The 27,129-nt window shown below is 35.9% G+C and overlaps 14 protein-coding genes across 14 annotated transcripts; 4 read left to right on the plus strand and 10 right to left on the minus strand.

The window, feature by feature from the left end:
- The first annotated feature begins 1,698 nt into the window (after window positions 1-1,698).
- On the plus strand, window positions 1,699-3,107 carry BX664DRAFT_16715 (uncharacterized protein). The gene is made up of 2 exons (XM_051539963.1): window positions 1,699-2,376; window positions 2,481-3,107. The coding sequence occupies exons 1-2, from the start codon at window positions 1,845-1,847 to the stop codon at window positions 2,801-2,803; spliced, it is 855 nt and encodes a 284-aa protein (XP_051404816.1). The 5' UTR covers window positions 1,699-1,844; the 3' UTR covers window positions 2,804-3,107.
- Window positions 2,829-3,285, plus strand: BX664DRAFT_254091 (uncharacterized protein; the record flags this gene model as incomplete). The annotated part of the gene is made up of 2 exons (XM_051540348.1): window positions 2,829-3,123; window positions 3,179-3,285. Coding segments are annotated over 2 exons (402 nt in total), but the record flags the coding sequence as incomplete, so codon positions are not given.
- Window positions 3,286-4,876: 1,591 nt separating this feature from the next.
- BX664DRAFT_16687 (uncharacterized protein) lies at window positions 4,877-5,615 on the plus strand. The gene is made up of 3 exons (XM_051539962.1): window positions 4,877-4,931; window positions 4,990-5,277; window positions 5,351-5,615. The coding sequence occupies exons 2-3, from the start codon at window positions 5,154-5,156 to the stop codon at window positions 5,515-5,517; spliced, it is 291 nt and encodes a 96-aa protein (XP_051404818.1). The 5' UTR covers window positions 4,877-4,931; window positions 4,990-5,153; the 3' UTR covers window positions 5,518-5,615.
- A 1,027-nt stretch (window positions 5,616-6,642) lies between these two features.
- On the minus strand, window positions 6,643-7,403 carry BX664DRAFT_255328 (uncharacterized protein; the record flags this gene model as incomplete). Its single annotated transcript, XM_051540407.1, has 4 exons — window positions 6,643-6,869; window positions 6,936-7,127; window positions 7,179-7,210; window positions 7,267-7,403. The coding sequence occupies 4 exons, from the start codon at window positions 7,401-7,403 to the stop codon at window positions 6,643-6,645; spliced, it is 588 nt and encodes a 195-aa protein (XP_051404819.1).
- A 1,071-nt stretch (window positions 7,404-8,474) lies between these two features.
- On the minus strand, window positions 8,475-10,155 carry BX664DRAFT_16770 (Ima1 N-terminal domain-containing protein). Its single transcript, XM_051539967.1, has 6 exons — window positions 9,921-10,155; window positions 9,784-9,841; window positions 9,566-9,717; window positions 9,211-9,478; window positions 8,627-9,145; window positions 8,475-8,549 (listed from the first exon to the last, which is right to left on the minus strand). Exons 1-5 carry the CDS (start codon window positions 10,110-10,112, stop codon window positions 8,637-8,639), a joined length of 1,179 nt encoding a protein of 392 aa, XP_051404820.1. The 5' UTR covers window positions 10,113-10,155; the 3' UTR covers window positions 8,475-8,549; window positions 8,627-8,636.
- Window positions 10,156-10,285: 130 nt separating this feature from the next.
- Window positions 10,286-11,866, minus strand: BX664DRAFT_16907 (S-adenosyl-L-methionine-dependent methyltransferase). The gene is made up of 5 exons (XM_051539978.1): window positions 11,771-11,866; window positions 11,622-11,696; window positions 10,791-11,544; window positions 10,679-10,710; window positions 10,286-10,603 (listed from the first exon to the last, which is right to left on the minus strand). Exons 3-5 carry the CDS (start codon window positions 11,368-11,370, stop codon window positions 10,340-10,342), a joined length of 876 nt encoding a protein of 291 aa, XP_051404821.1. The 5' UTR covers window positions 11,371-11,544; window positions 11,622-11,696; window positions 11,771-11,866; the 3' UTR covers window positions 10,286-10,339.
- Window positions 11,867-12,166: 300 nt separating this feature from the next.
- On the minus strand, window positions 12,167-13,165 carry BX664DRAFT_320809 (PRA1 family protein-domain-containing protein). Its single transcript, XM_051543177.1, has 4 exons — window positions 12,903-13,165; window positions 12,741-12,806; window positions 12,429-12,625; window positions 12,167-12,370 (listed from the first exon to the last, which is right to left on the minus strand). The coding sequence occupies exons 1-4, from the start codon at window positions 13,109-13,111 to the stop codon at window positions 12,288-12,290; spliced, it is 555 nt and encodes a 184-aa protein (XP_051404822.1). The 5' UTR covers window positions 13,112-13,165; the 3' UTR covers window positions 12,167-12,287.
- BX664DRAFT_320821 (ribonuclease H-like domain-containing protein) lies at window positions 13,125-14,894 on the plus strand. The gene is made up of 7 exons (XM_051543178.1): window positions 13,125-13,564; window positions 13,642-13,693; window positions 13,824-13,849; window positions 13,945-14,143; window positions 14,218-14,251; window positions 14,355-14,518; window positions 14,636-14,894. The coding sequence occupies exons 1-6, from the start codon at window positions 13,481-13,483 to the stop codon at window positions 14,473-14,475; spliced, it is 516 nt and encodes a 171-aa protein (XP_051404823.1). The 5' UTR covers window positions 13,125-13,480; the 3' UTR covers window positions 14,476-14,518; window positions 14,636-14,894.
- On the minus strand, window positions 14,871-15,800 carry BX664DRAFT_320826 (uncharacterized protein). Its single transcript, XM_051543179.1, has 4 exons — window positions 15,635-15,800; window positions 15,425-15,571; window positions 15,199-15,363; window positions 14,871-15,136 (listed from the first exon to the last, which is right to left on the minus strand). The coding sequence occupies exons 2-3, from the start codon at window positions 15,551-15,553 to the stop codon at window positions 15,238-15,240; spliced, it is 255 nt and encodes an 84-aa protein (XP_051404824.1). The 5' UTR covers window positions 15,554-15,571; window positions 15,635-15,800; the 3' UTR covers window positions 14,871-15,136; window positions 15,199-15,237.
- A 9-nt stretch (window positions 15,801-15,809) lies between these two features.
- Window positions 15,810-17,479, minus strand: BX664DRAFT_17198 (uncharacterized protein). Its single transcript, XM_051539993.1, has 4 exons — window positions 17,040-17,479; window positions 16,839-16,931; window positions 16,699-16,771; window positions 15,810-16,625 (listed from the first exon to the last, which is right to left on the minus strand). Exons 1-4 carry the CDS (start codon window positions 17,164-17,166, stop codon window positions 16,004-16,006), a joined length of 915 nt encoding a protein of 304 aa, XP_051404825.1. The 5' UTR covers window positions 17,167-17,479; the 3' UTR covers window positions 15,810-16,003.
- BX664DRAFT_320829 (uncharacterized protein) lies at window positions 17,012-18,170 on the minus strand. Its single transcript, XM_051543180.1, has 2 exons — window positions 17,185-18,170; window positions 17,012-17,126 (listed from the first exon to the last, which is right to left on the minus strand). The coding sequence occupies exon 1, from the start codon at window positions 17,992-17,994 to the stop codon at window positions 17,203-17,205; it is 792 nt and encodes a 263-aa protein (XP_051404826.1). The 5' UTR covers window positions 17,995-18,170; the 3' UTR covers window positions 17,012-17,126; window positions 17,185-17,202.
- A 432-nt stretch (window positions 18,171-18,602) lies between these two features.
- On the minus strand, window positions 18,603-19,844 carry BX664DRAFT_320831 (protein-tyrosine phosphatase). The gene is made up of 4 exons (XM_051543181.1): window positions 19,591-19,844; window positions 19,259-19,471; window positions 19,064-19,189; window positions 18,603-18,984 (listed from the first exon to the last, which is right to left on the minus strand). Exons 1-4 carry the CDS (start codon window positions 19,798-19,800, stop codon window positions 18,958-18,960), a joined length of 576 nt encoding a protein of 191 aa, XP_051404827.1. The 5' UTR covers window positions 19,801-19,844; the 3' UTR covers window positions 18,603-18,957.
- A 211-nt stretch (window positions 19,845-20,055) lies between these two features.
- BX664DRAFT_17302 (uncharacterized protein) lies at window positions 20,056-21,482 on the minus strand. The gene is made up of 5 exons (XM_051539996.1): window positions 21,267-21,482; window positions 21,025-21,184; window positions 20,800-20,941; window positions 20,582-20,719; window positions 20,056-20,517 (listed from the first exon to the last, which is right to left on the minus strand). Exons 1-5 carry the CDS (start codon window positions 21,269-21,271, stop codon window positions 20,183-20,185), a joined length of 780 nt encoding a protein of 259 aa, XP_051404828.1. The 5' UTR covers window positions 21,272-21,482; the 3' UTR covers window positions 20,056-20,182.
- Window positions 21,483-22,365: 883 nt separating this feature from the next.
- On the minus strand, window positions 22,366-26,747 carry BX664DRAFT_17251 (uncharacterized protein). Its single transcript, XM_051539994.1, has 6 exons — window positions 26,611-26,747; window positions 26,411-26,503; window positions 25,462-26,330; window positions 23,743-25,375; window positions 22,595-23,654; window positions 22,366-22,516 (listed from the first exon to the last, which is right to left on the minus strand). The coding sequence occupies exons 1-6, from the start codon at window positions 26,708-26,710 to the stop codon at window positions 22,513-22,515; spliced, it is 3,759 nt and encodes a 1,252-aa protein (XP_051404829.1). The 5' UTR covers window positions 26,711-26,747; the 3' UTR covers window positions 22,366-22,512.
- Window positions 26,748-27,129: the final 382 nt, after the last annotated feature.

The raw sequence follows: 27,129 nt of genomic DNA on the forward strand, positions 1-27,129 counted from the left end.
CCTTCAGCTATTCGAAGAACTTCGCAACCAACACCCGCGTCAATTCCGTCGTTTAAACCGTCAACAACACTAATATAGTATCACACAATTTTCTTTCGTCTTTATCGTATTTGCGTATTTCATACTTTATCTATAAAAAAAAAATAAAAAGGAATGCATTCGCATGTAAAAAAAAAAAAAAAGTACATTCGAAGATGGAATCAATTGATTGACATGTAATGAAGTGATTTCAATAAAAGTAAAGTCTTTATTGAATAAAAGTTTAACTACTAAAGACTAATAAACACTACTAAAATGATATACTAAGACTAAGGTCAATACAAAAAAAAAAAAAAAAAAAGAAAAGTGAAGAAAAAGAGTGAAAGAAAAAAAAAAAGGAGGAGTCACCCTTAAAAAGATTTCGGATAAAAATTTCCCGAAGCCGCCAATTTAGCCGTCGACAGAAAATAAGTACGTCCGGAAATATAACCTACTTTACGGCCCCACAGTCTAGATACGACAAGAAGGATGACAAAAAAAGGATAGCGGACATAATTTCTAAATGATTGGAGGGCCCAGGTATAATTCTCTTTCACTTCGCTAATCATCAATACGGTAGCAGCAACAAAAGTCGACAAGCGGTTGTTTCCAATGTTGGTAAAGCCAACTATATTCACAAGTGGCAGTTTCAGATCGTTGGAGTTGTATGTGGCGTCAACCAGTACGACTTCCCCAAAGCGTCTCGTAAAGTCGACCGCCTGATGATGCATGATTAAGATGGCACGAAAGGCACCAGACTTGCCCACCTTCACATCGATAAAGAAGCCATCTTCCTCCATTCTGTTCAACTTCTTTACCAACTTTTCATCCTGACTGCTTTTATCGTTTTCCTCCTTTCCCATACGTTGCTTGATGTTATAAACACGTTTGGCAGTGGTAATAATGTCCTTGTCTTTACTCATGGTGGCAACGATCTTTGAGGGCTCAACCCCTGAATCCAGCATGCTGACAATAGTTTTCTTCGATTCGTCGCCTAACGTTTATCGTCATGTAAGTTTGAATATTGCCAAACTGTACTGAGTGCCTGTTTCATACTAACATCTTGACTGGAGTACACTTCGCTGTTGTAAGGATCATTGGCCATGTACACCGTATTTAGGAATTGTTTAAGCTGAGTTGCTGTCCCGAAACGATAAAAAGTTGTATAAATGACAAGCGAATAATGGCGTTTATTACTTTGCAAGTACTTACTCAGTATTAATCTGGGTTCATCAGATACCGGTCATCTTGCAGTGACGACTTGTTGTATATGTAAACATGATACTTCAAGGGATTGCTGTAAATATGTGTTTTGTACATTAGCACAGGGTCACTTGGATCATTGATATAAGAGTAAAAATGGCCACCAATGGCTGATTGTGCTAAGATTCTGCCGCAGATTTCGTAGTAGTTGTAATCTATAACGATATTTTCAGGATAATCATACTTGTGGTATTTGTGTAAGTCGTAATGAGTAACGAGACAAAGCGTAAGAATTTTTATTAATAAAAACTTTGGGCAGATGGTAGCCATATACTAAACTATCTAAAATATTTACTAATCGTTTATTGGTGGATAAAAGTCAGTCATTTAAAAAAGGGATGTGGTTCTGAGTCTCAACCTCCACTAAACTGTTAGTGAGACTGAATCTGAGAACGGGCTTGGGCCTAGTCAAATACCCCCACAGTGTTTCCGGAATTACTTGTCGCACATTTGAAATGGATGTCACACCTGGAAAAAAAGGATGTCGCGTTTTCACCAAAAGGATGTCGGGATTTTCAAAATCATCCTGTCGCATTTTTTGATGTTGACTTGTCGTCTAGGAGATGTCGCAAAATACCTTGTTACCTCATTCTGTTACCTCGTTCTGTGATTGGTTCCTTTTATATATGTCGGAAGATTTCAAGTTCAGACTGTTTTTTACCTCGTTTTGTTACCTCGTGCCTCATTCTGCTACCTCGTTGCCTCATTCTGTTACCTCGTTTTGTTACCTCTTGCCTCATTCTGTTACCTCTTGCCTCATTCTGTTACCTCGTTGCCTCATTCTGTTACCTCGTTACCTCGCTTTGTTACCTCATTGCCTTCTTCCAGATACAACAAAAATGAACATTAGCCGGGATCAAGCTATTTGCATGTTTTTTTATGAACCTTTCAATGAAGAAAATATAATTAGGCTAAGGAAAAGAATTGACGATATGGAAGACCTGGAGATTTGCTATCAAAATGATCCAAAGCAGCCTGTTTTGGTGTCGCGTCAAAGAATACTCGGTGATCCGTTTACATGGCGCATATATCTCTCTTCTGAAATTGCCTCCACCTCGACAGGGGAACCGTCTGATGAAATTGACCGCTCTCTAGGTAAAGTGTGCCCATTTTATTCACAAACAGTTTTATTTTGCTCATATTCTAACTGACTTTTATTGGACTTGGCAATCGCATACAATTTATATATTTATTATTAGGAACGGAAGTTCAAGCAATCTGTTTCTTAAATGAAGTTTTACTGCCCTATGATCCTCTGAATAAGACGTTATTTGAAGCCAAAGCTATGTCCACTTGCCAAGTATATCGTTTACTGATGAAATATTGCAGCTGCTTGGATAACAAATCACCAAACGCCTTTGCGAAATGGTGCAGTTCGCGAAAGATCAAATTTTTACAAGCCGATTATTTCAGAAAAAGACCCAAACACGGTGACGAAGTTACCAGCAGATACCGATCTATCTATGTCATGAAAAAGGAATACCTTGGTAAGCAAAAAAGCAATATGTTTTGCAGGATGTAATTTATTCTAATGCACTTTTACAGGTGATGTCGTCAGAAGAATCACTAATTACTTGCCAGCGTATCTTGCGTTTCTTGAAAAACTCAAAATGGAAGGATATGAAATTATTGGATATGCAAGAAAATCTCTTGGTCCTGAGGATTCCGATACTAGAGCTAGACTTCTACAGAGCATGATTGATAAACTGAAGGAAAGATCTTTGACAAGCAAGGTTTTTGTATCCACAAGTTCCTCTGCATCGCAATTGTTTTCTGAACGGGATATCCTTAAAGATAGCGAGGTTCTTCGAAAATTGGTAGGCGTCGAAGGGACAACGCACGGTAAGGCAAAAACCAAGACAATAAAGAAAAAGACATTGATATTTTCTTCGTATAGACTTAATCTCTTATCTTGGGACAACGGAAAAGGATATCTGCCTGGTATCTCTTGATTTTGCTGGTCTATCAACCAATTCTACTGATGTACGAAACTTGATCAGGTGAGCTAATTAGGACTGGAATAGAGACCAAAATTCTTATATTTTGCTTTTCAGGATTTAAGATAAAAGGTATTTCATAAATTGTATTTGCAATAGCTAATATCTTTTTGCAGTCAAGTTCTTCCTTTTGTTTTACGATTGCAGCAGCCAAATCTACCAGCTGGCTGTTCAAAGATGCATTACCAATGACTTTAATGGACGAGTCGTTTGAGAACAAGCGTTTCACATTGGTAATGATTTTCCAGACAGCCGTACCTTCCGCCAGAGACGCAATTTCCTTCAGATCGTCAAATTACAGAACAGCATTGCGACCACGCTGGATGACCTTCATTGCAACGGTTCTGAGCAAAATGGACGCTAACTTGACTTGCGACGACATTTATCAAATAGTATCTTGTTTAATCTTGCGTTTGTCTTTGTAGCATGACTAACATGCATTTTTTATTGTCGACGAACTTGTCCTCGTCTTTATCGTAAATGAGCATGTCTGTGTCTGACTTGCATCTTAATTCCTTCCCTTTGTCCTAATTTGGTAATGAACAAGGTTATAGTTACCGTGCAATTGGAGTAATCAGCATAGTACTTACATGTTGACCATTTTCATTTCTAAATGATCTCTCGTAATTTTTTCGAAGGTTGTTCGAAATGTGCCAAACACCCAGCCTGTGATGGCACTCGGGGAAGGTCATTTCAATTTCTAGCGCCACATCCTGATCAATGACAATGTTCTGCAATAGATAAAAAGAAGTTAGTTTTTACTCTCCTTATCATCGCACACCTAAATTACCTTCGTGTTGATTTTTTTTCTCTCTCCAGATTAGTGAAGCCAACGATATTGACAAGTGGCAACTTTAGATCATTTGTATTATATGTGGCATCAACTGGCAAAACTTCCCCAAACCGTCTTATGAAGTCGACCGCCTGGTGATGCACCGACATAATAGTGCGGAAGACGCCAGACTTGGACAAGTATCGTACACAAATCACTCCCTTTCAATCAGAGCTGAACTAAGCACTGTGCTGAAAAGATAACACAAATAACCTTCAAGTGAACTATCTTGGACGAAAAATCACGTGCAAAAAAGTCGTACCAGTGCGACAGTTGTAAGAAAAACAATATATTGCTAAACTAATGAGATATAAAAAGGGAGAAAATGTCCATATATTTCACATTTCAACGGCGTTCCCGAGGTTTGTGGTTTCCAGATGGAAGAAGTGAGGTGGAAAGTATGGTCTTTAAAGAGACAGAGTTTAGATGTGTGACTCACGTAACTATTTATATCCTTTGTGTGACAAAAAATACTTTATTTGGATCATTGTATTTTATTTTATCAGTTTTTCTTTCAGTTCATATATCATACTGTTTTGACTATTGAATAAACATAAACTACTAAAGATTGCTAATTGAAATACTAAGAAAACAAAAAGGCAAAATTACCATACGTACAGGCCAGGACCGAAGTTGAGTTTGCTAGACAACCCGTGCGTTCTTTGGTGAAGTTGACATCTGTTATGAAACTGATCCCAAGAACCCAGTGTCGGCACCGCTGCATCGGTTCTACACTGATCCTTTCAGCAACAGAAAATACCTAAGTGCCATACCTACAGTATCCGAAGTATCTGAAGAACGAGGCGAAAAAACACTTCTTAGTAAGTAACAAACCTACTATGCGATTAGCCTGGTACCTATACTAACATACTTATAAAGCGTCGCAGGAGCAAATCGTGCAATTCTTAAACGAAGTGTACTCTCCTAATGATCCCCAAAATGACCTGGCCTTCGAGCTAAAGAACGTCTCGATCAAGGATGTCTTCCGGTTGGTGACATTATATTCCGATTGCTTGGATGACAAGAGTTTGATTTCATTTGGTATGTGGTGCAAGAAGAGAGGCATTCATTTAATGAAAGCTCCTGTAAACAGAAAACGAAAACTCGACGACGATCAGGGCAAGCATCGATATCGGGAAGTTTTTACACTGAAGGACGAATACCTTGGTAAACATATTATTAGCCCGTTTCTTTTTTATAAATGATAATGCTTATATTTCTTACATTTCCTTTTCGATAGATAATGTTATAGATACAATTGCAAGATATGGCCCACGGTATCGAAAACAAATAGATCATCTAAAAAAGGAAGGACACGCTATTGCTGGTTGCATCATAAGGTCTCCCGGTGATGAAAATGAAGAAAAAAGAATTGAACTTGTAAACAAGATGGCGATATTGTGGTAATTCAACACCTTAAAGATTTAAATTAGTTTAGAATATCGATGATCCGATAATGGAATTTCTTTTTATAGGATTTGTTCCTTTTTCTCTTTAACTAAGTGGTTTTTAGTAGTTGTACTTTTTATTCAGTAAACTTCCATCTGTCCTTAGCCAATGGGACAGCCTACCCCTTTGGGCTCGAGATGCCGTCAAAGAAGCAATGAATGATTTCAAATCAAATATGAGCTTATTGTCGAAAAATCAGAAGGTTTTAAAGAAACGGATGGCATGTAAAACGAAAAACACTTATTCTCCCGAGATTATGGAGAGTTTTGGTGCTCTGGAGATGTCGTCCTTAAATTCTATAATCGACAAACGAGAAAGGAAGAGTTTGGAAAACAAGTTAAACGATACCAACCAAGAAGCAAGAAAGGGGGCAATGCAGGCAATCATGGAAGAAAAGAAGAAACCCGAAAATTTTTATAGTACAAGTACTGCTGAAAATATTGTAATACTAAAGTGCAAGGACAGCTTGTTGCAAACGCTATTTGATTACAAAAAAAAAAAAAAAAAAAACAACCGCAGGAGGTGATGACAGAGATAGATCAAAAAGTTAGATAAGGTTTTTCCATTTTTTTTTTTTTTTTATTATATTATATAAAGTTTTTATTTTTATTTCAACTATTTTGTTATGGAGCAGATCAAAAAGATTGAACAAATTCCATTGATCTTCACGAGTATTTCCAAAACCCTGTAACACAAAGTGTATGTGCTTTATCGTTCCTCTTTTCGCTGTGCCCGTTCCTCTTTTCGATGTGCCAAACAAACACAATGCAATATTCCACAAAAAAAAAAAATGTTTAGGTAACCACAATAACGTTTAGATTATCCAAAACGAAATAACCGCTTTTATTACAGGTCAAAAAGCTAGCCTAGTCAACTCATTTGCTAACTGTTCGATTTCTCTATCATCTGATGTTTTATCTAATTCATCCTCTTGTTGAATATATTCAATAATACCAGCCATCGATGGTTTTAATCGTTCCATGAAGATACCAGCGACGTTATTACTTTTAGCATCTAAAGCCAAGTTTTGTGGTAAATCTAATTTTAAAGAGTTATTCCACTTGACAGAAGCAAACGTTTATCCTAGTAGCATTCTTTTTTGTGTGCTTTACCTTCCAACTCCACCAAGTCATAGTATAAAAATAACCATAAAAGACGCATGACATTTTTCGCGATCTTTCTATTGAGACCCATCCCGATACCCACTCCACGTTTTTGTTCTTCTAAACGATCAAGACCCCAATCCATTAGTTTCGGTATTTCATGTGCTTTCATTTTTGATACTATTGAATATATAACATAGGACAGATCTGCGTGAGCTGTAGTAGAATGATTGTCAGTATCATATTCTTTATAGTGAGGTTGATCGTCATGACAGCTGTTGTCATCTTCACTAGAACAGAGAAATTGCGTGACGTTAATAATAAGTTGTAAACTAGCAAGTAGTAATTCGGTATGTAATGTATTGGTAATAATCTTGCTGTATTGATGTATGACAGAGGGTCTAGCAGGATCGGTCTCTGTTAGGAACAATGCAAGGTTTTTTATTATTTCAAGGTTATTTTGCTCTTCAGACAATGATGAGGCTTTCGATGATTGTTGTGATACTTGATATAGACCGGGACTGAATGAAAAGAGGGTTGACAGAAGCCTACATAATCATACTGAATACATGGATGGACATATTGACCTTTTTTTTTTTTTTACCTTGTCACTTCGAGAAGAACATGAGCGTCATTCTCGTGGCATAGAATCAGATAGCAAACCTTAAAAAGGTCAGGGTCTTGTGATAACTGTGAGCCAATTGGGTTGTAGTGACAAGCTAAATTCGCGAGAATTCCCATAGCTAATTCCCGCGTTCTTGTTCGAGGTGTTTTTGTGATGATCTGAATACATTGACATGTTATTAAAACCGGTAGCTTTTTTTTTTCCTCAAACTTTTTACATACTTTCAACAACATACGATAGACTTGTGCATTGTACATAACAATAGCATGATCAAGAATTGTACTAAGATCCCAAATGGCACATAATGTTCTTTCGAAAGGAGAATCTTCAATTGACTCTGGATTATCGATATATTCTGACATATTTTCATTCATAGCCATTTCCACCACTTTTTTCAGTAAAGGAGCAACTACAATAATAGATTCTTGACTCTGCGACGAAGTGTTAAACATCATGGGCAACCTTTTCCAAAAAGTAATGTCGATAAAACAGTGCACATCAAAAGATTTACATATGTTGTCCAGCAATATCGCCCCAGCGAATAGAGTCGCACTTTGAATTCTTCCCTTGTCTCCAATGTTCTCCTACCTGGTGAAGTAGTCATACAAAACACATAATAACGTGTGTACCATTTTTTTTTCTTATCTTTTTTTTTTTCATGATTCTTTATTGTGAAATGATAAAATAATACATAGATGCTAGTAAGAAAAAATGTGTGATTTCATACACTAATTCTGCCTAAATCAGCGGTCAAACCATCGACTTCTACATCGCTTTGTTCTGTTTGCTTATCTTCCTGGTGAGAAAATAGATGGAAGGGAGTACTATACCAAGCGTGCTTAACTGGTCCATTGGATTGATGTTTAGAATATTGTGGTGTATGGGATATAGATTGTTTATACTGAGAGGAAGGAGAAGAGAAACTAGACCATGGATGCATAAAAGATGATCGTTGTTCATTTGGTGTTGTTTGTTGCTGTGAAGCAGAGCTTGCTTTGCCACTCTTTCCCACAATTCTACCTGGCCATTGGTCCACATTTGGTGATTTTTTCACTTTCAAGAATAGAACAGACCATATCAATACCTATCAAAACAAGTTTTATCCATTAACATCATATGATACGATTTTATATATGTATTCAGATTACCGTAAAGTATGTGCATCCAAAGATTATCCAGAACTGTATCATTTTTGTGGAATTTCCATATGCTAGTGAAAAAAGTAATGCAAATCGGCTAAAATAAAGACATTGTTGTACCACCTTGAGCAAATTAATTAAAAAAAAAAAGAGAGAGTAGATTTTAGCAAGGTATATAAATATGTTTATCCTGTATTTACTTTCTCCTAGTCACATTACTTTGTAAACTTGCCAACCTAAAAGATTAGAGGGCTTAAAAAATAATCTTGAAACTTTGATATGCCAGTACATATAGGGAAAGGACATTGTATAGAAAACAATGTAACAGAATATGCCGATATCGGTTACATCCCAGGATGATATTTTCACTGATTCAATATCTTCATCAAATAATATAGTAGAGTCTATGGTTGAATGAGATGAAACCATCACAAAACTAAAAAGCTGATATGTAGCATAACATATAAATCGCATCATAGAATTAAGGTTATTGACCGTAAACCAAAAAAACTTGATTACAGCATCGCGTGAGAAGAGCCATTCTATTTGACTGGAGATTGATGGTGCTCTTGGCAATGATGATGATAATGAGATGATAGTATGATCTTGCTCATTTTGTTGAAACGGGTAAAGGAAACAATAATAAAGTAATTTTAAGGCGTCTTGAATGGACGTCAAAGTTTCATTATGATTTATCGGTTGAGGAGGATAAAATACAGCTACAATTATTTGAGGGAAGGTTAGAATAAAAAATTTTCGATTTGTAGTATTTAATTCGACTCACCGAATATGCAGAGGAAAAGGACGGAACTATGCAAAATCAACCAAAAAGAGGCATACCATCGATATTGAGAAAGAGATATACGAGTAGGTATTTTTGATTGCATCGATAGCTGTCGTTTTTCATTAATCTTTAATCTTCGTAAAGAATCTCTTTGTTCTGCTAATACATCTTGTAATTTATCTTGACACTCTGCGCATAATGGATGCTTATTATTGAGTGACTCTTGGTATTCCCTTGCGTGCTGAACACGGTAATCATAGTCTGCGTCCTACAGAATAATAATAGTAATAATAATAAAATATTAATTAGAAATAAAGATGTATATCAATTTTACTCTATTTTTAAAAGTATGTACATTTTCATCTCGTAGATATTCGCTCATGAATTGATAGATGAGAATTTGATTTCGTTGACAGTTTTCGCAAAGTGTTCTTTGATCTTTTGTCGGCATTGTAGTAGAGGACGATCTAGATTGCTGATACTTTTTTCTTTGTTTAAGAGAAGACCCTAATACGAGGTAACGCAATTTAATTAGTCAGACTTGAGAATGGAAAATTGGACAAAGGAACATACCATATGCAGAAGTACTGGAAGTTTCAGGGATAGGAGGTGCATCCATAATATCACCATACTATTATAAAAGAGGATATATAATTAATAGAAAAGTTGAGAAAACAAAATACTAAAGTAGTGGCGTTCGAGTTGCTTACTTGATCTATAGCATTGGTGTTTTCACATAGTCTACAATACCAATGACGAACAGTTTGTTTGCTTCCCGGAAGTAGGTATGAAGTTTGATTGCAGTACCAACAGTTGACACGTGTGGGTAAATCCGTGAATCCAAGTTTATAAGCGAACCAATTACGCCAGGTCGGCGACTGCCGAGTGACATAACCATCCATACCAAAAAGACAAAAATAAAAAGTAAAATAAAATAGAAATAAATAACAAAAAAAAAAAAAAAAAAAAAAAAAAAAAAAAAAAAACTTAGTCAAATCGGCGTTTTAATTCAATACCAATGATTGTTACACTATACAAGAAAAAAGTCTCTTTTCAAATGAACACGATTTTACGATATATATCAAATCATAGAATTTATTAATTAATATGGAAGCTTATCTATTTTTTTTTAACTAGTTATCTTGGTAGATGAAGGTTCCATAATTAAATAACGCATTAGATGAGATACTAAGGTGACATTTATGCTGTTTCCCAATGTTCGGTATCGCTGTTTTCGTGTTGTAGCTGTTGGAAAGTTAAAATCGGCAGGAAATCCCATCAAGTTTGCAACTTCTCTTGGTGTGAAATATCTAAGCTTCAAGGAATGTAGTAACTCTAATTGTAGTGAGGTATTTTCTTTGTTCTGTTGAATCTGATCAAAGACCGATACCGTCTTATGACAAAAAGATAGGAAAAAAAGTTAATTTGCATGAAGCTTTTATGAAAAAAATATTGTTACTTTTCTTACATCAAGTTCCTCATTCGTTTGTAAGATAGATCCTGTAATAAAATGAAATAAAGAAAAATATTTCAGTTGATGATACCAAATTCAATTCATCTCAAACAAAATCCTTTGTTACCTGTGCCTTGAGCATAATGAAAATAGCCTTTTGTAAAACAGCAGCTATGACGACTAGATGGTGTGACAATGTCAAAAACAGGCCCGTTCTTTAACAAAACTTTATCAGGTACGGCATAATCATGATAGTCTACTTCAGCCTCAAGAAAGTTGGCAATAACATCTTCTACTATATTTTCCTTATCATTTATGCTGTCATTACCATCTGGACAGGGAATATAATCTAGTATCATGCTAGAATCGATATCTTTTGTTACTGATATGGATGGTTGATGAGCAAAAGATAATGGCTTTAATTTAGCCAGTAAATAGTATCTTAATCTTGAATTTGGTATGCCAATGTTTTTGCTAGGAGTAAGTAAAAACTCTTGAAATTCGTAGTTTGTCTTTTTGAGTTGAGTCACAAGCATATCTCTAGAGTCAGAAGTTTCGAATCCTTTGACATTTTCTACTAATATATAAGACGGAGGATGGTCCATTTTATCTAATACAGTCAATAGGTGTAGAAAAGACTTTGCCCGTGGATCTTGACTACCGTGTTGTAAACCTATTCGTGTATAAGGTTGGCATGGTGGCGACATGGTCCATACGTCTGCAGCCAATTTATCATAATATTCGACATTCAGGCCCTCTATCAATTTCTAAATAAACGTTGATTAGATAATAAAAAGAGGAAAAAGCTATCCTTTGGGAACAAAAAGTTATTTTTCATTTACTTGTGCAATTAAGTTGGTGCCAAAGTTATACTGATATATCTGTCAATATAAACAAAAAAGAAAGAGTTTTGGAGCGATATTAGTAAATGAAATATAAGACTAGGCAATTCCCTTACATTATTAGCAATATCGTTGATATCGAAAGCTTTTAATATCTCGAAATCCCAATCAGCCTGGCTCGCTGCATAGTGCTAATAGAAAGTAAAGAGATATATAAGTTAGATCGTTATTTATAAATATGTTCCTGTCATAACATTCTCTTTACCATGCCACCAATACCTGAATAAAACTCAAGTACTTTTAGTTTTGTCATATTGTTCAAAGACAAGGTTTACGCAAACTCGCAAAGTCAAGAAAGAACAAATATTATCATGAATTATCAAAAAAAAAAAAAAAAAAAAATTGCCAGTGACTTGCAAAAAAATGAAACTCTCTAGGACATTTTGCCTTTTATGGATTTTGGAGAATGACTTTCAGGGACCAACTTGATTAGATATCAATCATCTTTGAATATAAATCTAATTTGAATTCATTTTATAAAATTGAGAGACTAGAAGTTGCGCATTGGCTTATTAATAATGTATATAACACATATGTTATAGTAATGACCTGAATGATCGTATTGGTGTTGGAGAGGATCTGTTTGATGTACAGTATTTTCATATGTTTATTTCGAAAAAAAAAGATAAATAAATTGATAGAGATTTGGAAGATACAATATATCTTTTATTTTTTTTAAAAAAAAAGAAGAAGAGAGGGAGAGAAAGAGATGAAAGGACATACTATACTTGTTCGTCAGCAAAATCACCTTCAATACCAGGTTCAATGATAGCAGCATGTCCAAGGATAAGCAATGCACCAGCGCCTATAAACCATAGTTTAGATATAAATATATTTCCTTTTTAATTCATTTTGACAATTACCTAGTACCCAAAAGACAGCACCAGTAGCTCCAGAAAATAACAACAAGAGAAAAGAACCACCAGCATAAGTTGCATACAAGGTTGAGCTAGGAATAGTATTTCCACCAATTTCCAAACCAGGACCTGATATTCTTGAAATCAAATAAAATCCACCAATAATGAAAGCAACTGTGAAAAGTAACCACCAATTTGTAATTCTATATATATTTTGATAAGAAATAAATCATATCAGTTATCGCCATAGAATAAAAAAGAAAATGGGAGTATGAAGTAACATATAAAGAATAAAAACACGACTCCAAGTTTCCTTACATGGCGTAGATGGACAAAGCTACCATGATGAGCATATAGTTGGCAGAGAAGTAGTTCAAATTATAACTATGGTTTTATAAGAGTAAAGTCTAGTTAGAACCTTGTAGTATGTATCCTATTCAACTAGATAACAATTATTTCTTTTTTTTTTTTTCTACTTACTTCCAGCGCTTGGTGATGGTAGGGAATGAAGAGGTAAAATTGATGCGATTTTTATCGAAAAAGTCAGTGACGGGACGAACGTTGGATAACCGATCTTCCCTGAATTTTCGTAGAAAAGAAAATCTTTCATCATTATCTGCATTTCCGATAGCACTAATGGATTCACCTAGTTGTTGTGCAGTCTGTGTTGACAAAAGAGGTTTGGACATGATAATAGAGAGGAAAGAGAGAGAAAAAAAAAAAAAGAAAAAAAGAAAGATAAAAAGGAAAGAGAGGAGAATTGTCGATTGAATGAGGAATGACCAACTTGATTTTAAAATATAAATATTTTTCAATTGCCGCTCAGTTTCCACAAAAGGTTTCAGGGACTGGTCTTCCCAGAACGCCAAGTATTTCCTTTTGCTGGAATTTTTTTTTTTCTACTAAAGCCAAGAATGATTGAAAACCATATTGTTTGGATTGATTGTGAAGTAAAACAACAATAATAATAATAATATGGCAGTTTGCTTTGTTATCTATTATCGATAGTTTGATCTAGGTTGACACCAACTTTATTAACTTGCTCTCTTTGTTAAAAGATGACAGGATTGGATCTTGAGAAAGATCACTTGATAGAAATAGCAGTTTTAATTACTGATGGCGATCTTAATATAGTAGCAGAGGTAACTGTATAATTTTATGCCTATTATCAAATAGGAATTCTTTTTCCTTACGACATATTCCTATTATACCAAACTAGGGTCCTGAAATAATTATTCATCAGCCACTAGACGTTATGGAGGCAATGAATCGTAAGAAATAAGTCCTTTTATTGTGATGGTTTTTTTTTAGTGAGAAAAGAGGGGAACTATTGATCGATTAAAGATAAATTACTCTTAAATTCATATATATATATATATATATATATTCTTCCTTTTTTAGCTTGGTGTGTTGAGTATCATGGCAAGGTAAAAAAAAAAAAAATGTTTTTGGTTGATTGATGGTGCGGAGATCTTTCAATATGAATTTGACCATTGCAACATACAATTTTTTTATTATAAAGAGTGGACTGACCAAGGCAGTATTGGAATCTACAGTTACTACCAAACAAGCTGAGCAGCAAGTATTACAATTCATCAAGCAACAGCTTCCTGACATGAAAGGCAAAATTCCTTTGGCAGGCAACTCAGTCCATGCTGATAAACGATTTCTTGAAAAGGAAATGCCTGCCATTATCGATTATCTTCACTACCGTATTATAGGTACTTCATTTTTTTTTGACGCTCTGAATGTGAAAAGCTAAAATGAATTAATATTTGTTTACCGTTGACTTTAGATGTAAGCACTATCAAGGAGCTTACTAAACGATGGTAAGCAGAGAAATGACAGGACCTAATAATGAAAGCAATAAAAAAAAAGATTTTGTATTCTTCCGTTATTGATACTTTTTTGGTTTTGATTATTGGAAAAAAGGTACCCTGAGGTGGCCAACAGTATGATCAAGCGAAACAAACATCGTGCACTAGACGACATCAAAGAAAGTATTGACGAACTAAAGTATTACCGTCAGCATGTTTTTGTACAAAATTCATGATAGGGTTCCGATCAGAATACGTGAAATTTCTTAAACTCACTGACTATTTCATGATAAAAATAAAATAAAATAAAAAAACTAGCATTTTTCACATAATTCACCAAAGAAAGGATTAAGGATACTCTTTTTTGGACACGCAACAGTGTATGACAACAATTACCTTCATTTGATGTTGTTATTTTTAGCGTTCATTTCAATACCACTATCGATAGCCACCAGGAGTCGCTCCTATAACATAAAACAAAGAAACACACATCAATTATTTTTGGTTGACCGGCATAACCTTTTGGAATAAGTGGTGGGGGGAGATATGATGATAAATACCAGCGCAAGTGCAAAGACGTTCATCTATTTTTAAAAGCCCTTTTGATTTTTTACGGCCAAGGCATGAATAAAGAAAGGTTAAAAAAAAAACATAATAAATAAAAAATAAGAAAAAAAGAGAAAGCGCCTTGACCGGGATATGAGGATGATAGAAAAAAAAAAAAAAAAAGGAGGAAGATTGAAAAAAAAAAAGCTACTTCGCCCGCTTGACACACCCAATTCTTGACTTAAAAACCGCTGGAGTTGTTTTTGTTTCCCATGAAGGAGATCATAACAAGAGATACATCTGATTTCGTTGTCATGATCAATAGCAATCATTTTGGCCATTTTGCAAGATCTACAATATAAACATAATCAGGATTCTATTCTTGTTCATATAAACCGATGATTTTCAATAACCTAGTCTTCTTGTTTTGATTTGTGCTTTGTTGGAGTTAATTAGATATTGTGTTGCTGGTAAGCCTCGATTTCATCAGAAACATCAGTGGCTTCACAAATTTGATTGAGGTCTTGTCGTTTTTGCAAGGCAGATTGAGCTTCATGGCCAAGTTCCAAAATAAAATGCTATGCAAATGAAGTCAGTTTGATGATGTTTTCTATCATTTTCACCCAGTGCCATTCTTACCTGATAGCAAAATAGTAAATCCAAAGTCGATTTCAGATCAGCGAAGTCATGAGGAGATTTAGGGAGCGAGAGAATTCCGTCATTTTTTATTGAATAAAATGTAGAGGTTATCAATACCTGCCAAGACATACATGTAACCAATAGAGCCTATAATTGACGTAAAAAGAAATGATTCGTTTCCTGGTACACTTCACCTTTTCTTCCACTTACCAACCCAATCTACTCCAACAACATGACTAAACTTCTTCTTCGGATTCAAAGAACGGCTGTCGTATCAGCGTATTCCGTAACCATATGCGTAAAATAAAACTAAAGAATGCATTCACCAAATAAAGAATAAAAAATACATCAGAAGATGGAATCAATTACATTGACATGTAATAACGTAGTAGGAATAAAAATAAACGCTTTAGTAAATAAAAATATAACTATTATAGAGCACTAATTGATATACTATAACTAAAGTCATTATAAAGGAAAGGAAGAAAGAAAAGAAAAGAAAATAAAAGTATCTAAATAACGAAAAATAAATAAAAACACGGACTTTGAAAAATCATTATGCTAATGGCCCACTAATTACTACGGCCATAATGTACGCGGGTAGTCAATAATGTTTTCAGCTGTCACAGGATCAGAAAGGAAGAGGAACTGAGGCATCAAACAGTCGCTTACATCTTTTCTTGTCATCCTTTCGATGGAAGATGATACCAACTGTTCAAAGTCTTTCGCCTTATCATCAGGACACAAAGCGATATATGGACCAAGAAACTGCTCATCATCTCCTTCAGAGTTTCGTAGTTGCACGCACAATTGGGATTGAAGAGCATGTTGATTGGTGTACAGAGGGGTTCCTTTGATATTGTCGAACAGCACATGAAGTACATCCCGGCAATCACCCATTGCATTTTTTGAGACGAAGCCGTGAGTCCAGAGAAAATTCCTAGCCAATTCCAAACCTTGAGCATATTGACGAGAAATTGCATAATTCTGAAGACACTGCATGAAAGTGTCCATTTCAGAATTCCCAGGAATATTTTCTTGTATACAGCGCTTCAGAATAACGCGCATTATAAGTTCGATGACACAGTCGATGTGGCAGGACATAGCTTGATTTGGCAATGGGAGATCTAGGTCATCGCATACTACCGCTTGATTGGATGGCGAAAAAGGGAAAATGGTGACATTGTGTAAACCGTATATCCTAATGACAGAGAAGTTATCAGTATGTTGTATTTTTCCGTGCTTTCAAGCAGCTTATCTACTCTATTTCTTACGTTTTGTTGCGGAGAGATGCAATATCGTCAACATTTTCTTCAGCATCACTCAAAAGAATGATCTCATCGTTCCCTAACATTGTTCATATCAAGATTTTGTTTAGTTGTTATTATTGCTTTTATTTTTATTAATATCTTACCTGGTAGAGGACCAATATCAAACCCAATGTCTTCAAAATTCCTGGAGACTGCACCATTGTGTTCTATTTCTTTTTCTTTTTCTTTTTCTTTTTCTTTTTTTTTTTTTTTTTTTTTTAAAAAAAAGAAAAAGAAAAAGGAAGATTTAGTTACCGCTATTATTGTTGACCCCGCATTTTTTTTTTTTTTTTTGTATGTATTACTGATGTCGTTGCTTAGTAGAGGTGAAGTGTCACCGAATATATCTTGCAAATCACTGAAAATGGGGGAGCCATTGTGATTTACTACGTCTGGCATGACAAGGATTGATTCAGTACTAAGCATATACATATATATGATTACTATTACCTGGTTCAGGAGTTGATGTCAATATATTTTCAGGGACTGGGCTCCGCAAGTTCTTTTCCGTCTTTTCCAACGGTAATAAGCCGACTTCATGGTTGCAGCCTTGCTGTATGATGCAAAATATCCCAGCATTTTACCATCTCTAAATATAGATTCCCAGTTTCTAACCTCATTGTCGCCTGTGATGCTTTCAATGTAGTCCCAGTTGCTGTTACTGCCTTGCTGGAGTTGTCGTTGGGGTTCAGTTGCAGAAGGTGAGAGTGTTCGCTCAGGAGAGGAAACAGAGGATTCATTGTGTTGTGCCATGTATTCATGGGTGGTCGCTAAACCATGATTCAGGATATCTTCAACGCGGATTCTTTGTTGAGCATCGGGGACATCTTCACGTAAACAAGTGAGGGCTTTCTCCATTGTCGATCGTGTTTGGCGGTAAAAGTCCCGGATATCATTTGTGATCGTTTCTTGGTTGGTGATATCATCGAAAAATATTTGTTTGGCAATGCTGTATAATTTTTGGATGGTGGTATCCTGTCGAAAAGGGTGGTCCAATATAGATCTAGCTTGGCATGTAAAGAATGATGATAAAGCCACAAATGGTTCAAGAGGCACTGTCATACTAGAAGCCAGGCTGTGATCATCAACGAAGAAGCAGTGTTCTGCCCAAGGATGACAATTGTATTGTAGTAAATATGGATGGTTTTTGCTACGTTTGACTCGACTACGTACTTCAGATTTGATAGATGCGATGGCAAAAACGAGAAGAATTGGCGGTTTTGAATTGTACTGACGTATTGATGATAGAGCATATGTCATCAGATTGTTCAGTGAGCGTTTTTTCCTTCATGCCGTATTCATTGACCAAAACATTCAAAGCAAAATGAGAGAACTTGCGCAATAAATCATTGAAGACACGCTTGTCCTCTACATTAACCACCTTGATAGGACTAGAATTCGTTTCATTCTCACACCGTATTATGTACATTTCATACTAATATATAAAAAAGAAATAGGAGCACATTAATGAGTATACGGTTTAAAAAGTCGAGTAGCAAGAATTAAAGCTTTACCCCTTTAGTCGTATTCTGATCGGAACCCTATCATGAATTTTGTACAAAAACATGCTGACGGTAATACTTTAGTTCGTCGATACTTTCTTTGATGTCGTCTAGTGTACCGATGCTTGTTTCGCTTGATCATACTGTTGGCCACCTCAGGATACCTTTTTTCCAATAACTGAAACCAAAAAAGTATCAATAATGGAAGAATACAAAGTCTTTTCTTTTTTGATTGCTTTCATTATTAGATCCTGTCATTTCTCTGCTTACCATCGTTTAGTAAGCTCCTTGACAATGCTTACATCAGGGCTTTTTTCTTAAAAAAAATGAAGCACCAATAACGGTAGTGAAGATAATCAACGATGCCAGACATTTCCTTTTCAAGAAATTTCTTGTCAACATGGACTGAGCTGCCTGCCAAAGGAATTTTGATTTTGCCTTTCATGTCAGGAAGCTGATGCTTGATATAACTGGCATCAGTAACTTACAAATTCATTTTACAAGAATGGAGGTTTGCGCGCTCAAAAAGCAATCTTTCAACTTCGAACTTTTGCACCTTTTATTTTTTGAAAGCAAATTTGGATCATCGAAGACTTTATGGCAAGTGGATGTGATAATGAAGGATCAACTATGAGTAATGTCATCTATGCATGGACACTTCTTTTTTTATATCAATATCCGGGTATATTACAAATTCTATAAATTATCATTACGATTACAATTATGTGATTGCGTTTTTTTCATCCTCCTAAATAGGTATTAAAAAAAATATCATTAAAGTTGTGCAAATACAAATCAGAAAATGATCATGAAATATGACAACTTACAAGCATTTTTTGTTGATGTAAAAACCATTTTGGTAAATCCTTTGGTAGAGTGACCAAGTCCAAATCAAATAATTCAATAAATTGTTCGTTGACATATCTTGCCTTTGTTCCAGCAAATGATCGATACTAAGGTTGAATATATGTTATGTATTCTATTGATGATAAACTTCCGCAAACCCTTTTTTTTTCTTTTACCTCTGTGACAATGGAACTGAAGTTCCACCCTTCTAATTTCCTTAAGCAGCCTACCAAGGTTCCTGTTTCATGAATTCCAGAGGTACACATAATCAATATCGGATATGTGTTAGCATTCAAAATTAATTCTAACCCTTCTTTGATGAGTTCCTCTGATACCGGTCGCCAAGTTGATGGCTGTGTTGGCTTCCAAGTGGCCATACCCAAATGCACCTTTGACAATTCGATCAACAGATAGCGAATGGACAAAAAAAAAAAAAAAAAAAAAAAAAAAGAAGAAAAAAAGAATCAGACATATCGTTTCCATTTTCAGTTTTTAACTTGTTTCTTACAAGTTGAATTCCTCCTTCCTCTATTAGATTGGACGTAACACGATTAGGTAGTTCAGGTGATAACATGAGCACAGTCTTAAATCCAAACTGTTTAATAAAAGGAAAATGAACAGGTTGTAACATCTCGGAACGAAACACACCTGGTTCTACCATACCAAACTGTTCCGGTGGATTGAGCAAGTTGGTCGAAAGTATCTTATTAGAGTTCATTTTAAATTATACTCCAAAGGCAAGAAGCATAGAAAGGAAAAGAAAAGAAACAGGATTGTTACGCTCACGGCTTTCCTGACTGACTTTTTTTGCAACTTTTCGCACCGCACGATTCTAATTCGTGGAGGTTTTTCAAAATCACATCCATCCCTCTCTTTGGTTTATTTGGTTCTCAAAGTTGGAAGTATCCTCAAGATTTGTCACAAAGTTGGAGTACCTCCAAAGTATCAATCAATACCCATTATTATTACAACACAATAGAACTCTTTTTTTATTGTATAATAGCACAAAGAAAAGAAAAAGATAAGTAATCGATTTATTTGAATATCTCATAAAAACAGATTAGATTATGGGTATAATGGAATGACAGTATGAAGAAATGTCAAGTAGGTAAAACCAGAGTACTATCTTCATCATCCTGAACGTATTGACGGCGTCGAGAGTTGATGATTTGAGACAGATTTGAGAATGATATTCCCATCACAATATCATCATGGTAAAATGTGTCATCCAATTGTGTCGTAGGAATGGTATCATCATGTCTTTCAATTTCTTCTCGATGATCTTGACTATTTTGTCTAGAGTTATTACTTCTATTATATCCTCCTATGTTTGAAGAAATAGTTGTTTCTGTCGATGATGCTGATGACCGTAGTGGTGGTGGTGATGCAATATTTGATGTTACGATGAATCGATTTTGTTGATGTTGATCATGACCTGCTGAAAATGAAAATCGTATAAGGAAAGTGGTTTGACTATACAATAATTTTTGCCTTATTACCATCATTAACATATAAACTTCCAATACCATGATACAGAGTATGTGAAGCAAGATCATTTGCAACATATAAACGAATTACTTGACAGGTAAAAATAAGGATATCTAGTAAACAGAGTCTTGTTACATTAGGAAGGTAATCTATAAACGTTTTGAGCTTAGTAAAATTATTATATATATATATTTGAGTAGAAAAAGGTGCTCCTTTTTGTATAACTTACGGTTCCCAACAAAGTCAATAATAATACCAGTTTGACCAAGAGTGGAGAAGAGATGAAAACAGGTGCTAAGTATATAGACAACTACTGTTATTATCAGTGGTACATGTAAAAGTTTATGGAATACACCAGAAGAAAGTAATTGCTTTAGAAAAAGATAGAAAAATAGAGTATGTTCACTTTTTAGTATCCAAAAAATAGGGTAGTTATTCTTTTCTCTGTCTTTACCACTTGTAAAAAGAGTCGAAAAAGTAATAGTATAAATGAAGCATCCAGAAAATAGAGATAAGCTATATAACAATAAAGCAGATAATCTAATGACTGTAGAATGTCTCTTTTGCCACGAAGATCATGATTGCTCATTGACATATAGAAAAAGTAGCAAAAACTATATATAAAAAAAAAAAAAAAACTAAAAGATTTATGTGGAAAGTTTTTGGAGGTACCTCCAATTTTGTGACGGACTTTACCTCATTTATTATTGAATAAAGTTGTATAAACCAAAATATCGTGTGTCACAAAAATGCCTCTACAGTTTCTCCACTGATAGATGACGCAGTTTCAGAAATAAGATGTCGCCAAAATAGGAAATAAGATATCGTAAGGATAGAGAATGAATGACGGACAAAACAGATAATGGATGGCGCATAAAAAAAAAGAAAAAATCGGACGAGAGGAAAAGTAAATTGGGAAAAGGAGGGACCAAGAAAGAGCAGAATTGAAAAAGATTAGTAAACCGAATAGAAGCATCATACTTTTTTTTTTTTTTGGGACTTACACTGTAAGCGTCACACGTATTTATTACGCGGAGGAGGAAGGTCTTGCTAAATATCCAGGTCGTTGTCCAAACTTGACCATGTTCATGAAGAGACTACGAATGTTGCGAGCAGCATTAACGTCACGCTGCCACACTGTACTGCAGTGATTGCACACTAGTACAGCGTACATACGTGACGTTGATTCCAACTCTAGTCTCTCCATGTCCTTATGCCCACACCGAGAGCAAACTTGAGAAGTATTGAACTCGTCCATATCAATAAGTATCAGTCTTCCTTGGCTATCACCTTTTTTCAGTAGAGCTCTGCATTTATCGGCTAGTCCTGGAGGTTTGCCCTTGAATATATTGCGTCCGAATGTTGAAGAACCAAAAACAATTACTGGGACCTTGGATGGATGATGAGTAGCTTCAGCTTTTTTCCATTTTCTATGTGAGAAAATTAAAGATCAGTATGATTTTTATGTGTATTTTCGATCAGACAAACTTACGACATTTTATTTCTTTCTTCGCTGTGAGGGTGTCTTCTACTTCTTCTTCTTCCTCCTCTTCGCTGTCTTTGTTGTTGTCCATGTCTTTGTTGTCGCCGCTTTGTTCTCCGTTTTCGTCTTCGTCTTGTTCCATAAGGTCTGTACTTTTCACCGCCATCGACGAGTATGTTCACCATCTCTGCATCTACGCGCTGTCTTCCTTTGTAATTTGAAAATTTCAAACCACGAATCTCATCTTGGTCATAAAATTCTTTCATTGGGTCCAAGGCGTCCAACGTCGTGGCGATGTAATCTTGTATCCCCTGCATGGTTACAGTATGGTGCGTTGATATGGTTGACTCTAGTACTTGTAGTGAGGAAGGTTTAGTTAAATTGATTCTCGCTGTGGATTTCTTGTAACCTGCATCAGTATAATATTGAGCCAAGCTAAATTGCCGTACTTGATGAGATTCACCTATCAAAAAAAAAAAAAAAAAAAAGAAGGTGCATTAGAAAATAATAGTAAAATAATGTTTGCATTGTCATAGATCACTTACCGACAGGCACAGTGGAGAGAGTAGGATTAACAATAGCAGAGGAATCAGTGTGGCTGACAGCAGTAGGTGTGTCAAAAGGAACAGTATGACTGACATCAGTAGCGGATACCTGGTGATCTTGAATTGAGCCAATTACAGTGACTTCAGCTGAATTATTGGTATTGACGGCGCCCCCAGCAACAATGTTTCCAGCAGCAAATACAGAGCCGCGAAGCAGTAGATTTTGTCCAACAGTAATATTGCCACTTGAGGATAAATTACCACCGATGATCATATTTCTTCCCACCTTGACGTCTTCCATCGTCGTAACATCACCTTTCACAGTCAATGATTCATTCGTTTCAACAGTACCACAAGCCATTAAACTGCCAGTAACCATGTTCTTTCCAACCTTGATATTACCCCCAGTAGTGAGAGCATCCTTCACAGTCAATGATTCGTTCGTTTCAACAGTACCACAAGCCATTAAACTGCCAGTAACCATGTTCTTTCCAACCTTGATATTACCCCCAGTAGTGAGAGCATCCTTCACAGTCAATGATTCGTTCGTTTCAATGCTACCAGATGTCGCTAGACTGCCAACAATCACAATATTCCCAGGTTCAATCAAATCGCCTTGATGATCTATATTGCCTGTACAGACTACACCTTCCTTCTTTGCTAAATTAGACGCATCCGAAGCCAGAGACGAGACATTTGTCGCAAGTGATGATATACGTTCAGAAATATGAGAATTAGTGCCACTAGAACACGAGTTTCTTGCCAGTATGGAAACATTCGAAGCTAGGCTTGACAAATCGGTAACTATTTTTGACAATGAAGCAGCAGTATCCGTGGTAGCATGAGGAGCACCAGTAGAGTCATGTCGATGGACGGCGGCGGCGTTAGTGGAAGTATCAGTAGGGCCATGTCGGGAAGTGGCGGTAATGTGAGAAGCATCGGTACAGTCATGTTGATGGATGGTGGTGGTAGAAGTATCGATATCCGTGATGGCGTGACTAACATCAGTAGAGTCATGCTGATCGGTGGTCGTGGTAGGAAAAGCATCATGGGCACCTGTAAAAAAAAAAAAAAAAAAAAAAAAAAAAAAAAAAAAAAAAAAGGTAAATAAAGATGTACGTGTTTAAAATTTAATGCCACCTACCCTCATTGTTCATTGCTTGATTATAAACTGCATCACTACTACCATCACTAGCAACGTAGATGCTTGTAACTCCAGGATCGGCACCCCATATCGTAAAGTACTTCAATTCCCATTCTTCAAAATCAGCTGGTACCAATCGAGGCAATTGTTGCAAAGACATTGGTCTGTCATATGGAATTGAGACCGCAAACCCATCCGTCCAAATAAATCCTGCGAAGACCATATCATTATGTTTCTTTATTTTCGAAAGATTCAAAACACCAGAAAGAGTTTGTTCGCCATTTCTGTACACATCTAGACCTGGGGTACGTAAAAGCGACAGCCTAACCTGGTTGGAGATCTTGATATATTTTTTCATGACTGAAGGTTTTGGCACAAGATTAAATAACCGTTGCTGTTTTACGACATGGTGTAGCTCAGGTTTGAAACAATCGTCAAAAAGTTGATCGTTGTTATCAGGGTCATTCAAGTAAATTTTGGAATTGTTGATTTGATGTTTAGTATCCGTGATGATCGTTTCCAGGTTTTCCAATGATTCTTGAGACAGATAATTGAGTCTAGAGTTATCCAATCGTTCGTCGTTATTGATAGCTTTATCTAAAAATCGCGCCAAAGATGACCGTCGCCGTCGTCCCATGTGCTTGAATTCTTCTAATTCCCGAATGACGCTGTAACACCATGACCGTGGAGCACTTTGCATTACCAGACCGGCAACGCGTATTTGATCCTCGTTGAATGAATTCATATACTTTGCAATGTTGAATCCGTACTTGCTAAATAAGTGACAATGGCCTGCAATGTATGCTGGTGTCAACGATGGTAGATCATTTTCTTGAATAATGACTGTGTTGCTCTGTTCGCAATAGTGATGAATGTCATGAAGCACTTGTCTATTTCCCAGATCGTTGTTGGCGTAATATCTTCCCATAGCGGCTGTATATTGGCGATCAATCATATCGTACATACGTTGCTGTTCCATCAACCGGTCATTGAACCCTTGTATTTGCAATGCCATGGCTTCCAGGCTTCCTACAATATTCAAAGCGTCCAAATCATTGTTTCCAACTAAATCATTATCATTGACTGCCTGTTGTTGCACAGGAAGAGAGTCCTGTAAACGCCGTATAACATGATCACCAAAAGATTGATTGATATCACCAGAGACAAGTTCCTGTAATCCTAGATTTGTTGCCACTTGCATTATAAGACGCACAGAACGTTGATGACCAATGAGATTTTCTAGTAAAACCTCTGAAAGACGTATGATTCCAGGTAGAAGTTGTAAATTGTTTGAGGTGTCTAAGGTTTCCTGTAATTCTTGTAACTGATCTAGCCCATTTTGCATAAGAATTCGCATCCCATTTTGGCGGTTTACAATTCGTTCTTGGAGACTACGATAACAGCGTTCCAGCAGGCGGCGACTTGTATCCATATGCGCTTCCAAGTTGGCCAGATTATATATCACTAATAGATCAACACGGGCTTCATCCAAAACTGTAGCGACGCATTCTTTGAGGACATCGTTTTCACCATCAGAAAGTATTTTTGGTAATCGTGGCGGGAAATCAGGATTGTGCATGACAGTTTCAAGAATATATAGCCCAAGTTTGTCTGCATCCACTTTGCTCAGAGTCTAGGAAATTGAAAAAAATAATAATCACAAATTCCATGTAAGTTTTCATTTTTAGTCTTATAACCTATCTATTTATCGTCACTTACTTGATCTTGAGATTCTTGCTCTTGATGTTGAGGTGGTTGAGATGGTGGCTGACGTTGATGTTGTTGTAATTGATGACGAACATGTAAGGAATATTGATTCGCCATCCACTGTGTCATGTCACTTTCGATTCTATTCACAAAGGCCGAAACATACTGGTCCAATAGTGATGAGATGACTTCGGAATATCCATTGCCGCCATGGATCTTTTTGACTTTGAATCGTTGCACCTGCGCTTCAGTGGGGTTCATGCTATTGTATTGTCGTCGGATTTCTTCTGCCAAATGATGATCAATGGTGTTGTTCGTGGTGATGGTGCCGCCAGTAACGATTTGAAATACCGAATAAAAAAAGCTTTTGGTGAAGATTTGTTTGTTGATGATTTCTCCATCATTGAGCTTGTGGTATACAAAGTAAGTTATAAAAAGGTGTAATTTCACAATAACATCGCGAGCATATGTAGCCACATCGTTCAGTCGATCAATGAGTAATTGTTTGTGATCAGGATTGTCAATAGATAATAGTGAGTTCAGTCCAATCTTTCTACATACGGTCATTGTTTGTCCCACTTGCTGCCGTAGTCGTTCTTTTCTGCTTGGCTGTCGGAACGGGCATAATTTGCTTGTAGATCTTGAGTGAGAGTAGGCGGTGTCAAATCGACGTTTTTCTAGGCATACCGGGCAGGGTGTCAGAGAGTGCTTGGATGATGATTGCTTCCGAACAATGGACGCTTGTTTTTTCTTTGATTTTTCTTGCCGAGATTGTTGTCTTTTACGCTTGTTCCCTGATAACTGTTTTGAAACTGTTGAACGTGTTGCAGTAGAGGAAGAAGCAGCAGCATAGTTATCGCCATCATGGTCACCATCATCACCTGTTGAAGTAAAAAAAAAAAAAAAAGTTAAGCCAGTAGCCTCACAATAATATTTTGCTTTTATTTCTAATATTTCTTACCTTCATGATCTTCACTGTCAATATCACTATTGTCATCACCGTCAACATCACTATTGTCATCATCTTCTTCATCACCTTGATGGGGTTGCTGTGCTATATTTGTAAAAGGCAAAAAAAAAAAAAAAAAAAGTAACTCAGTAACAAAAAAAAAAAAAAAAAAAAAAAGACAACATTGTTGTTTCAATTGTGATCACGCTTACCGTTACGTTGTTGTTGTTGTTTAAATAGTTTCTTATACATAATGATTTCGTGTACAGTCATACCATCGTAATGCGTTCTTTTTTCAATCAATTGTTCCATGGAGTATAAGCATCCTTTGGTGAAAGAGTTCAAAAAGAAAAAGAAAAAAGCGAAAGAAAGAGAAGCAATTAAGGATTTCACTTGCTTGTCAATATGCGCGTTGCAGTCGGAGTTATTTGTAGAAAATCATGAGTCATATACCTATAGCAAATAATATAAAATGAATATATAATGTCTTTTTCTTTCTTTTTTAGTGTCATCTGCCTTACTTTCTATGCAAAATAGAAAAGATGTCTATAATAGTAGCGATAGGAAAGGAAAAAGAAAGTATGAGAAAATAATTTACATAACGCTGAGCCATGGATTGAGGATTTCCTTTTTTGGATATTCAGTTACGGCTCATATTCGTTCGTAATCTTTCTTTACTATAGTTATTCAAAGTTTAATGAATACAAGGAATAGGAAATAAGTGATAAAAA

Source organism: Halteromyces radiatus (assembly GCF_025201355.1).
Source record: "Halteromyces radiatus strain CBS 162.75 chromosome Unknown BX664scaffold_1, whole genome shotgun sequence".
Lineage (NCBI taxonomy): Eukaryota > Fungi > Mucoromycota > Mucoromycetes > Mucorales > Cunninghamellaceae > Halteromyces > Halteromyces radiatus.

Coding starts and splice junctions, on each gene's coding strand:
- BX664DRAFT_320829 (XM_051543180.1), bottom strand. CDS start 17,994: ATGACATATGCTCTATCATCAATACGTCAGTACAATTCAAAACCGCCA.
- BX664DRAFT_320831 (XM_051543181.1), bottom strand. CDS start 19,800: ATGAACTCTAATAAGATACTTTCGACCAACTTGCTCAATCCACCGGAA. Junction 19,472..19,590: donor AGGAAGGAGGAATTCAACTT/GTAAGAAACAAG, acceptor GAATTGTCAAAG/GTGCATTTGGGTATGGCCAC. Junction 19,190..19,258: donor TCAGTTCCATTGTCACAGAG/GTAAAAGAAAAA, acceptor ATTCAACCTTAG/TATCGATCATTTGCTGGAAC.
- BX664DRAFT_17251 (XM_051539994.1), bottom strand. CDS start 26,710: ATGGAACAATTGATTGAAAAAAGAACGCATTACGATGGTATGACTGTA. Junction 26,504..26,610: donor ACAACAACAACAACGTAACG/GTAAGCGTGATC, acceptor TTACAAATATAG/CACAGCAACCCCATCAAGGT. Junction 23,655..23,742: donor TCAAGCAATGAACAATGAGG/GTAGGTGGCATT, acceptor TTTTTTTTACAG/GTGCCCATGATGCTTTTCCT.
- BX664DRAFT_16715 (XM_051539963.1), top strand. CDS start 1,845: ATGTCGCAAAATACCTTGTTACCTCATTCTGTTACCTCGTTCTGTGAT. Junction 2,377..2,480: donor TGAAATTGACCGCTCTCTAG/GTAAAGTGTGCC, acceptor ATTTATTATTAG/GAACGGAAGTTCAAGCAATC.
- BX664DRAFT_16687 (XM_051539962.1), top strand. CDS start 5,154: ATGTGGTGCAAGAAGAGAGGCATTCATTTAATGAAAGCTCCTGTAAAC. Junction 5,278..5,350: donor ACTGAAGGACGAATACCTTG/GTAAACATATTA, acceptor CCTTTTCGATAG/ATAATGTTATAGATACAATT.
- BX664DRAFT_17302 (XM_051539996.1), bottom strand. Junction 20,720..20,799: donor TATTGACTTTGTTGGGAACC/GTAAGTTATACA, acceptor AAACGTTTATAG/ATTACCTTCCTAATGTAACA. Junction 20,518..20,581: donor AAGTTTATATGTTAATGATG/GTAATAAGGCAA, acceptor CATTTTCAGCAG/GTCATGATCAACATCAACAA.
- BX664DRAFT_16907 (XM_051539978.1), bottom strand. CDS start 11,370: ATGTCGCCACCATGCCAACCTTATACACGAATAGGTTTACAACACGGT. Junction 10,711..10,790: donor TCATTATGCTCAAGGCACAG/GTAACAAAGGAT, acceptor ATTTTATTACAG/GATCTATCTTACAAACGAAT. Junction 10,604..10,678: donor AAACGAATGAGGAACTTGAT/GTAAGAAAAGTA, acceptor TTTTGTCATAAG/ACGGTATCGGTCTTTGATCA.
- BX664DRAFT_17198 (XM_051539993.1), bottom strand. CDS start 17,166: ATGTATATGCTTAGTACTGAATCAATCCTTGTCATGCCAGACGTAGTA. Junction 16,772..16,838: donor TGATATTGGTCCTCTACCAG/GTAAGATATTAA, acceptor GAACAATGTTAG/GGAACGATGAGATCATTCTT. Junction 16,626..16,698: donor GCATCTCTCCGCAACAAAAC/GTAAGAAATAGA, acceptor CTCTGTCATTAG/GATATACGGTTTACACAATG.
- BX664DRAFT_320826 (XM_051543179.1), bottom strand. CDS start 15,553: ATGTCTTGGCAGGTATTGATAACCTCTACATTTTATTCAATAAAAAAT. Junction 15,364..15,424: donor ATTTACTATTTTGCTATCAG/GTAAGAATGGCA, acceptor TCATTTGCATAG/CATTTTATTTTGGAACTTGG.
- BX664DRAFT_16770 (XM_051539967.1), bottom strand. CDS start 10,112: ATGGATGGTTATGTCACTCGGCAGTCGCCGACCTGGCGTAATTGGTTC. Junction 9,842..9,920: donor ACACCAATGCTATAGATCAA/GTAAGCAACTCG, acceptor CTTTTATAATAG/TATGGTGATATTATGGATGC. Junction 9,479..9,565: donor AATATCTACGAGATGAAAAT/GTACATACTTTT, acceptor ATTATTCTGTAG/GACGCAGACTATGATTACCG.
- BX664DRAFT_320821 (XM_051543178.1), top strand. CDS start 13,481: ATGACAGGATTGGATCTTGAGAAAGATCACTTGATAGAAATAGCAGTT. Junction 13,850..13,944: donor GTGTTGAGTATCATGGCAAG/GTAAAAAAAAAA, acceptor TTTATTATAAAG/AGTGGACTGACCAAGGCAGT. Junction 14,252..14,354: donor AAGGAGCTTACTAAACGATG/GTAAGCAGAGAA, acceptor ATTGGAAAAAAG/GTACCCTGAGGTGGCCAACA.
- BX664DRAFT_320809 (XM_051543177.1), bottom strand. CDS start 13,111: ATGTCCAAACCTCTTTTGTCAACACAGACTGCACAACAACTAGGTGAA. Junction 12,626..12,740: donor GCTTTGTCCATCTACGCCAT/GTAAGGAAACTT, acceptor AAATATATATAG/AATTACAAATTGGTGGTTAC. Junction 12,371..12,428: donor TGCTGTCTTTTGGGTACTAG/GTAATTGTCAAA, acceptor TATGGTTTATAG/GCGCTGGTGCATTGCTTATC.